This window comes from Gymnogyps californianus, chromosome 6 (assembly GCF_018139145.2).
Source record: "Gymnogyps californianus isolate 813 chromosome 6, ASM1813914v2, whole genome shotgun sequence".
Lineage (NCBI taxonomy): Eukaryota > Metazoa > Chordata > Aves > Accipitriformes > Cathartidae > Gymnogyps > Gymnogyps californianus.
In genome coordinates, this window is record NC_059476.1 from 8463161 (window position 1) to 8478370 (window position 15210).

Consider the following 15210-nt stretch of genomic DNA (forward strand, 5'->3'; position numbering starts at 1 on the left):
CCAGCATCGACTTATGTTTCTAGCATTGATTGGGATACTCTGCAGATAATTGTCTAGCAGGTGGCAAAGTCGGAACTAATCCATCAATTGGTTAAATTCCACCTAGTCCAAATAATCCTGTTAGTAGCTGTTTTGCCCTTTCAGCAGTCACTTTAATTAATATTCAGGGTTGTGGAGGCAGTCAGGTTTCTGCCCTGCTGAAGCAGGAATTGATTTTTTAAATTTTAAATTAGAATTAATTTCTAAGGGTCTTTTTTATTCCCATTTCAAACGCATAGAGCAACCTCTCAAAAACTTGCAATCAGATTATCACTAGCTTGCTTTCTGCATTATCTGCCACAACTGTCTTGTCTAGTTTTGTCCCTTCCATTTAGAATATGCTGGTACTTCAAGGACATGTGTGTAAGTAACTTCTGAAATGGATGGGACTCCCCATGAGAAATTGATTCCCATGTGTCTGATTGCAGCATTAAGTTATAAGCAACACTTTTTTTTTTTTTTTGTGGTGGAGAAGACACTTTCACATATATTGTAAGCAGGAATGTATTTGCAATATCATGAAAGCAATTTATAAAGCTAATTGAAAATGCAGGACTTCCCGTGAAAACTTCTGAATGAAAAGGTTTTCACCCAGGTCTTCAAAAGGAGTTTTTTCATTTTGTTGCAGAAGAGCATGAAACAATGTGAATATGAATTTTCTCCATTTGGTGAAGTATCTGCTCAAGTTGAAGAAATCAAGTTGCTCTACTTGGTTTCTTCTTGTTTTGGCAGCTTTCTGCTCCCTCAGGCTGGAACAACTCTGTTCTGTTGGTTTTAGTGGCAGAAACTCAGGGAACAAAAATCTGGAATTATCACCTCAAACTGTTTTTCAGATTCCAAAAAAATGAAACCCAAGTTTTCATTTTGCTTTGAAAGTTCACAGTGGGTAAACTGTGATGTTTGCTAAAGGTGGCTTCTAGAGAAATGTTGTTTCTGTCAGGGTTAAATAACTTTTGACTGACTTAACAGAAAAGCAGGAGGCTTTGAGACAGTCTTGAGTTCCTTAGCAGTGATTTAGAGGCCTTTCTAAAGTATGATGTTTCAAAGATGGTGTTTCTTTTAAGAAGGTAAAATGTTAAACAAATTGATGAGTTGCAATACAAAGGCAAACCTTTACAGGTTGGGGTGGGTAGCTTTGATTCTGAACTTCTCTTGCCTTTGAATTGTTTTTGCTACAGCCCTACTAGTGTAAGGTAACGCAAGCATAATTGGTTTGACTGGCAGAATTTTGGGACAGGGAGCTGATGTCCAGTGAGAATTTACACCATGCCACAGTGGCCTGTGTATTGTCATAAATTTGTTTTTGTTTGTTTTATAACAAAGTATAGTACTAGAGCTATGTTATGTATTCATAATTTCCTCTTCATTGAATATTTCCAGTCCTTTATTGCCCACCCCCATGGCACAGCTTTGCCCAATGAAGTGTTCATTGTAGGTTTTATTAGTGTTAAGGCCGCATCAATTGACTCTTCTTGGCACGCAGGGTCAAGCAGGCTGCGTTGTGAGTTAAAAGTTCAGCACTCTCAGCAGGCTTCTCGGTCTGTATGTACAGCTAGAGAGAGAGTTGCTTGCTAAGAAGACTCAGTTGAAGTGTCCGTGCAGAGCACTGGGTGGAATGCTTGCCATGAATCTGCATCAGCTGATATTTCTTTAAAATCCAATTGTATTAAAAAAATAAATAATCACAAAGCATTGTAGTAGCACCAGATGGGAAGAAACCATATGTTGTATCTGTAATTTTGGTTTGTGAATAAATAGTATGGGAACCTGAAAAGATCTCATGGAACTCTTGTATTTCTCATACTTTATTCTTAAAATATCTTCTTGCTTTTGCTGTGCTATCCAACAGTGTTTTTACAGTCTGAGGGAGTGTCTGCATTCTCAGGCTGTTCTCTGTTCTCCTGCCATAAGTGGCATGCTTTGCTGACCTGTGCACACTCATCTGAAACCTCAGCATGACCCAGTCCCCATTTCTGCTGTAAGAATAGGCATAGCTGAGTTTGTCAAGAGTGGAAGCGCCTGTTGGCTGGGGGGCAACCCTCTACCTGAAAGAGATGTCAAGATGCAGAATAAATTTGCTAGGAATTTCTGTTGGCAGGAAACAATCTTTTTTTTTCTGAGCTCCTGAACAGTCTGGAAGGAGCAGATCTCTCTTATGGAAACTGCATGTGCTGACAGCCTCTGCACCTCTTAGGTGAAGCCTAGAGAAATGTGTGATATTTTTACCAGTGTCAAGTCTCTAGACTATTTATTTTTTTTCCTCCCTAATGTATCCATTCCCCACATCAAAAATATAACTGGGGAAGAGGAAAGAACACAAGGATCAGAACTAAAAGGCTGAAATTTCCCTGAAATGCCTTTTCCCGGGGCAAGTGCATACAGTGATTATACAAACATGGACTGAAATTCATTTCCCAAAGACTCTCCATCATTCACGTATCCAGGTAACCCTCAAATAAGTGGGCTTTACGCCACGGCTTGCAGATGTGTTTGAGGAGGTAGCCTGTGAATTCATAGACATTTTTTCCTCCACCTTGAGTTCTTTTAATCTCTCCAGAGCTCCCAGAATAGGGATCAGATTGTTCCCATTTCCAGGAAACAAAATTCAGAGATATGTTTAAGTTCTGAATGCTGCCAACGTGTGGGTAATTGAGGTGTAGCAGTGGGTGGTTCTCTCAGCAAACACCTGGTTCTTTTCAGTGTGAGCTTAGCTCTTGTAAATTTTACTCTTAAACTTCCTTTCCCCTTCCTTCTCACCTTCTTCCTCGCTATCCCTACCATATTAACACAATGTTAATTTCTTCATTTTCTTTCCCATTGCCATTTTTCCCAGGATAGCATTAGTTGGTGCTTAACTATTGTTTTTGTTGGGGGTGGGTTTTGTTTTGGCAGATGTTTATTGAACAAAACAAGATGAAAAGGCAAAGTCAGTTGCTTCTGCAAAATTCCGCTCCTGATCAACAGCTTTTGAAGGCTTTGGACGACAATGCTAGGCTAACCCACACATTAGAAGAAGAGAGGCTTCAACACCAACAAAAGGTAAAACAGGATTACTTTTCATCTCATGCAGAAGTCTTTGAAAGCCTCCTGAATTTAAGGAGTGTCATGTATTTGTTATGTTCAGAATTATTTGAGATCTTGTCCCCCATAAGAGTTCACAATCTGAAAACTAAACTTCAGAGAAGATTGTGATTCCTTTCTTCTGGGTCGCTGCTAAAACATGAGTACAAAACCATAAGGCTCTGGTCTAGGTAAGTATTTTATTCTGGATGCCAATAAAGTGCAATTACAAGCATTAAGTCAGGTTCCATTAAGTGAAAAAGAGATGACAGGAGAATATTTTGGACGCTGAGTAATATAAAGGGTATTTTGAGGGGATAAGCTAAGAAGACCAGGAGGTGAGACATAGGCAGTTCACATTAGTAGTCTGGTCACTTGTTAAAGAAATGCATGGGGAAGAGCCAGACATACTGGAGCAGGAAAATGTTAGGTGAATGCAGTGGTGTGATAGGATCTAAAGTGCTAGGATCCAAACAAATATATTCTTTGAAACGGGAATAAATCAATCTCTAACTGGGAGAAATCACCATTGCTTCACTTGAAAGCCTAAAAACAAATTTTCCCTTAGCTATGAGGCCTTTTCTTAAAATGCTGGTAATAAAGTAATGCTGGGAATAGGTAGACAGTTCCTGTGCTTTCATCAATGCAGCAATACTAAGACTATATGTAATCTCACATGCTTCTGAATAAGTGTTTTGGAAGAATAATTGTCAGTTTATAGAAAACCTCTGCATCTTTGGCTCCTTGAAGTCTAGAGCAAAATGTATATATTTAGGGAGTTGGGAAGTGATTGCTACTCTGCACCTGAATGCTGCCTCTAAACCTGATGTTCCATAATTCACCCACTGGCATCTGCATGAGTTGAGACAAAGGAGTTTAAATAACCAGCCTGTCAGTGGAAGCACTCAGTAAGAGAACAAAAGTGTCAATGTTCTCGTGCTTCAAATGAAGAAACGTTCTGAAATTAAATTCCAATTATGTGATAAAAACTCTATAAAAAGAAAAAGGGAACATCTTATAGCTTAAGTACTTGGAGCTAAAGAAGTCTTCTAAAGAAGAGATAAAACAAGTTAGGATCATAATAGACAATTCTAACATCTCTCAGAAAAATTTGTCCAGCTGTCATTCAAAAATTGTGCTCTTTCTGGGACTTGTAGTTCACTCCTATACTATAACATCATGTTTTCAGGAATAACTGTGCCTAATGGGTTATTTATCAAAAGGAAGGACAGAAAATAACTTTTATTGTAATGAATGCTATTGTTTGGCAACTGCAGATCAAAGAATTGGAAGAGCAGCTAGAGAATCAAGCACTGCATAAGGAGATTAGTCGTCTTAAACAGCAACTAGAACTTTTGGAAGAAGATAAAAAGGAACTAGAGCTTAAGTGTCAGAACTCAGAAGAAAAAGCTAGAGACCTGAAGCATTCAGGTAAAATCATGTAATAACTTTCATTTTAGAGGTGCGGTTGGGGGGGTGTGAGTGGTGCACGTCTAATAGAATTATACGTTACGTTTGAGACCCCAGAAGCAACGGCTTTTGTGTAGCCGAGATCCAGACCTGTGCTTCACAAGACAAAGTACAGCAACTGCCTTCAACCACAGAACAATCGTGTCCAGAATGTGTGTGAAAGAATAACCTTTTAAAACTTTTGTAAGGTATAAAAATACTGCTGTTAGATTGCCCTGAGTCTTACAGATGGATATATACATGTGAATGGGTTTCTGTGTGAAAGACACAATCCTTCGTATTCAGTCAAAAAGTATCCTCTTACCTAGTTTTAAAAATAAATAAAATGGGATATCTCCACTCTTCTTTTTTTTTTTTTTTTTTGTAAAGATGCACAGTGATTTGTCAGACTGTGGAGTCTACGTTGTATGAATTGTACAAAAACATCCCATAATTATCAAGCTACACAACCATTTAATAGTCTTGCAATAGAAGACACCAGTGAAAATAAAGACATGATTTAGCCCTTCATATTGACATGTGAGAAGACAATTTCTGCTGATGTGAGAGGGTCTGGGCGGGGGGGGGGGTTGGTGGTTTTTTTGTTTTGTTTTGAAACAGATATTTAAAAGGTAAGTACTGCCTTCAGAGCCTTACAAAGGGAGTTAGCCAAACAAATCCGGTGGGTTTTTATGGCTCATATCCATGAGAATTATGCATCTAAATCTCTCTCTTGTAGTCAAATATTTTGTTCCATGTCAAGTGACTGAAAGGAAAGAAACAGTCTTGCTAGCTACTGTTTGTGTCTGTCTCTAAGATTTAAACTAACGCCCAAAGAATACGGGCAGAAAAGATTCACAGACTATTTAGGAGGGAACAACTGTTGCAGTGCAGATGTTCATACTGTTGTTGCTATCAGGATGGTGCCTGGCTTGTCTGCAGCATCCTGTCTGTTGAACGAGGAAATTTCTGACCTAATGCTCTTTATTTAAAATTGCTCTTAAAAAGGGCCCCGGGTGTGTGTGGCCTCGCTATAGGGAGTGTGGGGCTATGGCTGGTTAAGTATTTGCATGTGCCTTTGCTTTCAGTCCTTGTTCAGCTCCAGGCCTAAGCAGGTGCTAGTTTTAAGTGTGATACCTGGTCAGAGAAGCATTTGAGCCCCCGTCAGAGGAGGCCAAAGTCCCTATCCTTAGTTAAGACTCCACGTATAGCCACGCTTTTCTGAAACATATCCTTAAGAGCAGGATTATCTTTAAGCTTGTTAGCAGTCTGGCTTGGAAGAACTGCTTTGTGTTAGAGTTTTATATTACCCAGCCTTAAAAATATGCCTAGGCAGCACATGAGTTCTTCTCAGCTGCCTTGGAGAAGATCTAACCTTCACAGCAGATTCTTTTCTTCCAGGCATGTTTGTCCTTCAGAAAGAATTTATCAGCATAAAGATGGTACCTGGACTTGAAAGTCACTCAGTTGGGTTTTTTCTTTTTTTTTTTTTTTTTTTTTCCCCTTTTTAAATTTAAAAGTAAATGTTAAAGATTGTAATTTTAATTTGAATCCATCATTATGAGAACAAAGAACCATATCCACTTTGGAAATCATATTCTGTACTTCTGCCATAATTCCTACTGTATTCAGAACAATTGCTAAAAATTTTTGTAACTAGAAGAAATTTAAGACTTTTTTCCTCTGTTTCTGCCCTTCCCTAGTTAATTGCATTTGACAACATTTCAAGTGCAGAAGAGTAATTTCCACATTTTAGATCTGACACAAAAACAGGCGAGAAAGAATCCGTTCTGCCCGCGGCCCAGTTTTGACCATTTTTATGGGGAAAACCCACCCCATCAGCAAGACAGAGATAAGCCTGGAAACTGAAATTTTTCATTTCTTTCATCTCTTGTTAGTTCATTCTCAAATGCAACCTCAAATAGACCGTCTCAGGAATGTGATAAACTTTTCCCTGCTCTATCATTTTATATGAAGAATCCTGTATGAGGGAGAGTGTCGTTTTAGTTTCAAAAGTAACTCAGGTTGGAAGTAACTGGTTTAATGAGAATCCTGTGCATCTAGGACATTGTTCTTGGTAGAAAATGTTGCCAAAAATAGGACTTCCTAGCAGTTGTGTGGTTTAGTCTTGTTGTTTGTTTTTTAGTTGATTAGTAGCTTTTTTGCTTAAACCATCAGAGTTGGGTTTTAGAGCAGATGTGAGAAACCAAGAACTCACTCTGTTTTGCTTTATTGCTCTTGCGCAGTTGATGAACTTCAAAAACGAATACAGCAGTCTGAAAATCCTGCACCACCTCCTCCACCGCCACCCCCTCCTCCTCTTCCTCCTCCCCCTCCTCCTAACCCTATACGGTAAGTGCTTAAATCAAGGGTCACAGTCTTAATGCTTTGCTGAAGCAGAATACATTACATGAGCTTGCATCCAAGCAGGAAGAGTGTCTTTAAAGAAAAAAAGGCTTTCTCCATCTGTCCTGGGCTCTTTACCAGCAGGACACGCTCTGTGCCCCACCTGCCAACAGACTAACACCTTGACCAATTTCGAACAGTGTCTGCGTTGCCAAGCCTAACAAATTGTCTAGACTGTGACTTTGGAGGAGGAGGGATACCTGTCTCCTCTAAATTTAGGAGATTATTTTTTTTCTATTCACCTAATAGCTGTAATTATAGACTTGTGAAATGCTTGTCTGAATCTACTGCTAAGAAAACCCCTTTGAACCAAAGGATGTGTTGGATTATTGTGTGTCCCTTCCTGTCGGATACTGGTGATGAAAATGCAGACTCCATTGAGTTCCCACAGTCGCTTTCATAAGTTAAAAAGAAAAAAAAAAAAAATAGAAAATCACCACCCCATCATCAAGCAGTTTTGGGTGAAATTATCAAAATTAAGCCTGATTTTTGCAAAGGACTGTAAAAGAGGCTGACCAATATATGATGTACCAGGCATTAGACCCAAATTAATTAACTAAGCCCTAAAGTGTGCTTAGTTAATGTTAGGAACTCGGCTAATCTTCATGTTGTCTGCTTGATTTTAAAAATAAATGGACTTCGATGACACTTTCTAACCTTCTGTAATAGAAATTACATACAGGAATCTTGTTAACTACCGTGTTAACTATATGAATAGAGATGATTAGTAGGGAGGATTCATCCCTTTGTGCACCTTGCTTCGTTTATAGAAATCTAAACTAAACATATTCTGAACAACTGTGTTTGGTCTTTTGCTCCTTTTACATCCGTTAACTCATTTGGCTTACTTGCTGCTTTCTCACTAATGCGTAGCATGAATTAACTGTGTGGGGGTGTTGTGGTTTTTTTTTTTTTGTTTTAAGTTTGTGCCCTTTACTATTTGGAACAGATAACACTTCATTTTAAGACCTGTAGTAGCTAAATCAGAATATTTCCTTCATGCACTGTGACATTTATGTGCGTAGAGGTTGTTTCAGAGCCTAGGCACTGGAAGCTGCTTTTTTCTGGGACAGAGTTTTGACCCGTTATGTCAGGGAGGTCACTCTACTCCGTAAGGCGCAATGTTTGGTAGGGAGTAATAGGCCCCACTGACACATCAGATGTGCAGGGGAGCTTATACTTGGGCTTTAAGATTAATCATTTCCTTGCCTGGACTTTTAGGTTTTGACTATGGTGAAGGGATAATTACTTGACGCTGTAAGAAGATTGCAAACTTGGAGTTGGTGAGGAGATTCTGATCACCATATTTAAGTGTCTTCTGGAGAATAATACTTCAATATCTACAGCTCTTCTTTCCTTTTATTATGCCGGAGCAGCTTCAATTTGTCATGTGTCACAATGAGACACTGTCTTTTAATATTCAAATCTGGAGTGTTTTGATTTGTGCCTAATGTCTGTTAAAAAGAAATAAATTTCTCTGGTGCATTTTGATGGGAGGCATTGTGGGGGGTAATTCAGTACGTACATCTGCATTCAAGAACTGTTAAATGAGTCTTTTGTAAGTAGCTGTATAATCAGGTAAAAGCAAGCTGTTTGTGTGTCACGTTCAAGTTCATTCTAACCGTGTGTAATACAGGACAGAATGACAATCCGCAGTTTCATTTTCCCCAAAGGTCTCTCATGTCAATGATTCGCAAGAGATCTCACTCCAACACAAACGTGAGCAAGAAGGAGAAACCTCCTCAGCAGGAGTCAGGTATGACTCATCCTTTCTCACGTCACGCAGATTATTCACTAGGTAGTGCAGATAAAGCTAGCGAAAATGAACTGTGGGTACAGACAGTGATGTAAATGCTTATGATTGTCAACATTAACTACTGCTATCCATGTCCCAGCATGTTCATCTACCTTGCAGTCCAGAAGTGTGATTGCGGCCCAGGTATACGTGCTCTGAGATAGGAAGTGGTATCTTTGGTACTGTAGCTTTGGTACTCCTATGAGGAGCGGCTAAGGACTTTGGGCTTGTCTAGTTTGGAGAAAGGGAGGCTGAGGGGCGACCTCACTGCTCTCTACAGCTTCCTGAGGAGGGGAAGTGGAGAGGGGGGTGCTGATCTCTTCTCCCTGGGATCCAGTGACAGGATGCATGGGAATGGTTCAAAGCTGCATCAGGGGAGGTTCAGACTGGACATTAGGAAGCATTTCTTTACAGAGAGAGTGATCAAACACTGGAACAGGCTTCCCAGAGAGGTGGTTGATGCCCCAAGCCTGTCAGTGTTTAAGAGGCATTTAGACAATGCCCTTAATAATGTGCTTTAACTTTTGGTCAGCCCTGAAGTGGTCAGGCAGTTGAACTAGATGATCATTGTAGGTTCCTTCCAACTGAAATATTCTATTCTACTGCAAGCTTGCTCGAGATCCCAAGCAAATTTGTGTAGCCCTCGTAGCCATCTATGCCTCCACAACTGAGCTGGTGATCAGCATCCAATTTACTTTTTCCAAATGGATTTTAGTATGAACTATCTTTGAGGCTGCAGATCAAAAACTTTAAGTGAAGACCTAGCACTTGCTGTAACTGAAAAAAAGTTCTGATCTTCCTACTTCTGGCTCTAATCCTTATCAGGTATGTCACTGAGCTGATTTCATTCACTGATGTGGCAGAAGAAATTATCTATCAAAAGATAGATATTATTCCTGGGGGAGAGGGTGGTCCTGTTTCTTACAGGCTCACAGAAGGACCTGACAAGATAAGCACTTAGTTGGGTATGGTGGGTGTGCTGGGTGAGATGGATGGGGAGGACAGGAGGGTTCAGTTTAGGCCCCATGCTGTGACACTGACTCCGTGCAGCTTGTTGAGTTGCACCCTGGCAGTTTGGTACTGCTTGTAGTAGTTGCACTATAGCAGCGTTGAGAGGCTCAACCTGTGCCTCTAAACTGGAGACACTACAGCATGTAGCTGCAGCTACAGTATGTCCAGGGCTTTGCGCTTCCACAGGTTATCTGGAAAAGGCAGAAGAACAAACCCAACAAGCATTAAGCAGAGAGCAGCTTATATACAGCATAATACAGGGAAGTTTCCAACTTCCAAATGGCTTCCTGTTTGTGATTTCTTCTGTCCAGAGCCTCTCCGCAGAGCTAGTTTGTTAAATGCTTCAGTTTTCATCCCTCAATTCGTATCTTGCGAAATTACCACTCAGAGTTGACTGTAATGCTAATCCTTCAATAATACTGAAAACCTAAACCAAAACAGAATCTTGCACTAAGGTGGCTCTGCGTGCAAAGTAACAATTTTATTGTTGTTAATGGAAGCTGGAAACTTAGTAGGTTGAGAACAGGAGTTAAGTACAGATTTACAAATGATCACGAGTGCCTGAAGAGTCAGAGCTAGTTAGACAAGCATTGCCAGTTAAATAACCAAGGTTTTTCTCGCTGTTTCTCTCTTCCTTCTGAAACAGCAGGATTTTGTTTGTAGTGAATTGCTTAACTCATTTGCTGCCACTTAAACAAAGAAGGGGGCTGCAGAAGGAAACCTGGCTGAAATTACAGGTACAGGATATAACTGTTAAAGAAAAAAATCGCGGTTAGCAGACTGTAATGGTAGTAATCATGGCTGGATTGTTGGATGGGACCAACAGGCAGAAAGTGGGAGAAAGGAAGTATTACCCCTCCCATTTTTTCAGGTGAGGAACTGGGGAATGGGGTGACTTGGGCAGGTCCCTGCGGGAATCTTTGGGAACTGGTTACCAGTCTGAGAGAAATAACGTGGTTGGTCTGGGTAAAATAATTAGAGAAGTGACCTTGTACCAAGATCTCTGATGAAGAGTCAATCTTATCTTTCAGTAAAAGTTCAGTTATGTTGCCTTCATTTATCAGGTTTCCTTACCTTGAAGCGTCCTGGGTGTTTTGATTACACCTTTTTGCTGAGACTGTTACAAACAGTGATTGCAGAAAATACTATGAAATTCACTATAAGTTCTCTACACCCCATTCTTTCATTATTTATTAGCAAACTTTAACAGTTCTGACCTTTCTTCAATAACATATAAACTGCTTCTTCTCTTAGTAGTTGAGCTGTTCTTAAAATAAAAATAAAAAAAGGGGGAAAGTTCTTTCTTGATCTAGTTATTATATCCAACTTGAGGCTTGTTTTGACCCTTGTTAAGGACTTAGAATGAGTGGTTTCTATCCCACACCACCAATTAAGCTTTTATATTTGAAACAGCCTGTTTGTGAAATTAAAGCCTGACATTAAATCAGCTTACAATACAGAAACTGCATTTCTATGAATCATCAATAGTACCCTGACAAGTGAGAGAGCGAAAGTCTATTTAAAATTCCTGTTATATAAGGTACAACGTTGCAGCTTTGAATAGCGTCAACCATGTTTCTCCATGTATTTGCTTTAAGTACTCTTTTTTTCCCTTTTTGGTATGGCATGTTAAGTGTCTTTTGTTACATTATCCAGAACACTGGTAAGTTAGCAGGTTTTGTTTAGGTTCATCACACGGCTTCCCGTTTCATCTGAATATTTTGCATATTGAACTGATACTGAACCTCTTGAAAAAGCAACCGTTTCCTTTCATGGTATTTAAGTTTCGCCCTTTAACTCAATGCAGTGTTCTTTAAATGTTGTGAGTTTCAGGCTGAGATATTTGTGTATCATTCCAGCAAGGGTATTAAACCCGTGTGAAACACGAGACACATTTGGTAGTCTTGTGATGGGCTGCATATAGGCCTCGCCATGGGGCATTATCAGCTTGTCCTCTGTCAATGAAGCTGTGGAAATTTCTGCTGAGCCACAGTGAAGAGATACAATGGAAGTGGGGCTGTATTCTTCAGTCCTTGGTGCTTCATCCTATAGCACTGAGCTGTTGCAATTCCCAAACAGTTATAGGAGCTTTGCGTTTTTCAGGGTCTGGGCCCTGCTTCTGTCCAAACTTCTGCAGGCACTGCGGTTTGGTGTTTGCAAAGTCCACGGCTGGATCCTCAATGTGTGTAGATTGGCATTTTATCCTTGAAGAGCTTGTGACAGTTTAGCTGATAGCAAAGATCGCTAATAGCACTGTATCCAGAAACTAGAATTCCTGATAATTAGAGATGAGGTTGCTGGTTTCTGCTACCATATGTATGCAGTGTAAGGTAAAGTGCCTCTTTGGTGGGGAAAGTGAAGAGTAAGATAGCAATCCTGTAAGAAAGACCCTATGAACAGCCCACTTAGGGGAAGAAAAATAAGCCTATATATTTATGCTTATCATTTATGTTTTTAATAAAACTGAGAAAAAGCATGGATTTGGATGAGCAATATGTATCACACATATGGGCAGGAAGACCTACTGCATGGAATATATCTAACTACATTGTATATGCAAATGCTGTTTCATCATTAAAACTGATTTATGATTATGGTAACTGGCTGTATATGGCAAGCAAGCTGTTTAGGAGGCTATCTGTTTAACATGTTTGTTTTTCTTTGTACTATTTCTCTGTAGTTCATATCTGGAATGTGATATGCTCTTTGATTTTTGGAACAGGTGAAGAAGTTACGGATCTGAAGAGACAAGCTGTTGAAGAAATGATGGACAGAATTAAAAAGGGAGTTCATCTGAGACCAGTCAACCAGTCAAGCAGGCCTAAAACAAAGGTTTGGAATAAACAGCAGAGCAATAATATTAGCTAAGTACAGTAATTTACACTGAAATTAAATCAGGCTTTCTGTAAAACATTCAAAAGAATACATTTGCCTTACCTCATTTGCTTTCCTTGATTTTGAATAAAATTAATTAGAGCAGCATATATCTGAAGAACAGAAAAAGAAGTGAAGCCAACGGTAAGTAAATAGAAGCCCAGTTTCTTCGACAGAGAAAGGAACTGAAAGCAAACATCTTGTAAACAAACAGCTACTGAGAAGCAAAAAGCACAGAGAGAATAACTGAATTGGGTAAGGGGGGTAATCAACAAGTAGACTGTATTTAGCAGTATTTCTTCCTTTATGCAACACTTAGCACTAATACCTGAATGTGGCTACTATAAAATATTGCTTATCATCTTCACAAAAGCATAATCTTTCTTAATGTATAGGCTGTGATTCACAGTGTTAAGAGCTAAGACCCTTCCCTTCATCTGTATAAGAAAATAGATTGAATGTTAGCCATGTGCCCATGAGAGGAGAGAGCAGAGGAACATAATACAACTGCATGCCTGTGCTGTAGACCTTCCTGCGATGTCTGTCTTCAAGTACAAAGTCTGTTGTGGTCCATTTCACGTGTTTTTTAACATGCGTGTGTTGTGTTTGTTTACAGCCAGAAACACCAAAGCCCTCTGAAAGTGCAATGAAAGAATTAAAAGGGATTCTGGTAAGAAGACTTGTAGTTCATATTTCAGTTTTTTATTCTCATTGAGCTGACAGGGCCTTCTGTGCAAAATAGCTGAGTATTCGAAACTTCTGCATTAGTGTTTTGGTTTGAAGCTGTAGAGCAGTTTTGGAGTGAATCCCCCGATTCCACTTTTGACTTTGGTCCGACTGAAAGATTGGATTTGGTCTTGCTAACAGAATTTATTTTGGAGAAAACCAGCCTGTTAACTCTGCTCCGGATTTGTATGTTCCTGCCACCAGAGGGGATGTTATGGTCTGCACCTGCCATAGATCCTTTGGAAGCTTTCCAGGTGCTCACAGTGGGGATGCTGAGGGAGGGAGAGGCAGCTGAATATGTCTAGTCCAAAGTAAAGCCCCTGGACTGCACATATAGTAGATGTAGGGTGCTCCTCATCAGCTGCTCTGAACTCCTGCTCTCTCCTGAGGCACTGAATTTCTTGTTAGCGTAGACGTAGCCTAAATAGAGCAAGAGCTCTCTAGTCTGTCTGCATTTATATGTAGAAAAAATTGATTCTGAATGGCTGTCCACATACCCATTTATCACTAAATAAAAACATTAGGCATGTATTTGGTCCTGCTCACAGCAACGTGCTAAGTTTGCTCCTGTTCTGTCCTTTACTCATACATTGCGTTGCTTATTTAACTGGTTGCTTCTTTTGCACAAGTGCTAAAATTGTATCAGTCAGAAGGAGCTGTAGTTCTTGCTCCCTGACTTCTGTGACCCTGAAGCTTTTAAAGTTGAAGTGCAGCTTTGGCACATCAGGTGAAATTTTGCCTTTGTAAGGTGAAATACGGTGAAATTCTGCCTGTATTGAAGCAAAATGCTTCACATCCACTCTACAGAAGGTAAGGCTAATCATTCTAATCATCCATGATAGCACCTAAACAGCCCTTATAAAAATAACTTCAGTATTGTGTTGGGTGATGCAAGACAGTACAGCAAAGAGGGTAGCCACAGCCTGTGCTGTGATTTAAAATCACGAGTGTGGCACCAATGACGTGTTAAAGTTGCTGTTCTCCAGTCACATGAAAGCAGGGGAAGAAGGGAAGAAATGATCTAGAGAGCCACGAGACCTTAATGCCGAGCTCTAATTAGAGGGACACATAATTAAATGTGGAGGTAAATAGAAAAGGAATAAAATGCAACACGGAGATTATGTTTTAAATGGAACTCCGTAATTATAGGAATAGTTTGATATGGTGTGCTGTTTGGACTAGTGAAGGTTGGGCTGAACGATCCTGCCGAAGGTCCTTTCGTTTTCTAATAGCTGTTTTATTTCTTTGACACTGTATCACTGACATCAGGGGAGACTTGATTATGTGCTCAGAGGGAGCAGAGAGAAACCTACAGTCGCTGTACTTCTGTATCTAGCTTGTTGCTTTTGAGCCCTTCAGGATATTTGCAGTATAAGACAAACTGTATAAAATCCAATTCCAGTCTATTCTTGAGACCAATCATTAGGCACAGTCAGACAACAAACACAGGGGTGGGATGTGATGGAGTAAACATTTGTTGTTACTATGCTAATTATGCATTTCACGTAGACCTCCATATAATTGTTACAAACAAAACACATTTATGTTCTGTAAATTGCAGAGTTTCAGCGACTCCGTTGCTCAAGTTGCTTTCGTACGTGTACATTTGTACAGATCTGGAGCATACTACTAATTAATAATGTACCTGCTCAGTTAAATTTCAAATAGTTGCCAAAGAAAATATTTTAATTTTCGGGTGGGGGTGAAGAATTAGTGTTACTTTGCTGGGATCCTGAAAGTAGCAAAGCTTTTGCAACTTGCGGTGTCATTTCCTTTTGTCATTTGCTATTTCTGCTCAGAAGTTATGTGCTTGTCAACAAAAGATGTTAAGAATATGTTATTTATGCCCT

The 15210-nt window shown here is 39.7% G+C and overlaps 1 protein-coding gene across 4 annotated transcripts in view; it reads left to right on the top strand.

The window, feature by feature from the left end:
* The window catches only part of SHTN1 (shootin 1), a 67453-nt gene that overhangs the window by 39939 nt on the left and 12304 nt on the right, over nt 1-15210 (top strand). For all 4 annotated transcript variants that reach the window (XM_050899388.1, XM_050899389.1, XM_050899390.1 and 1 more), the window contains 6 exons: nt 2932-3078; nt 4377-4530; nt 6795-6900; nt 8628-8710; nt 12483-12592; nt 13251-13304. In XM_050899388.1, the coding sequence (XP_050755345.1) occupies nt 2932-3078; nt 4377-4530; nt 6795-6900; nt 8628-8710; nt 12483-12592; nt 13251-13304 (654 nt within the window). The remainder of the gene's footprint in view (nt 1-2931; nt 3079-4376; nt 4531-6794; nt 6901-8627; nt 8711-12482; nt 12593-13250; nt 13305-15210) is intronic.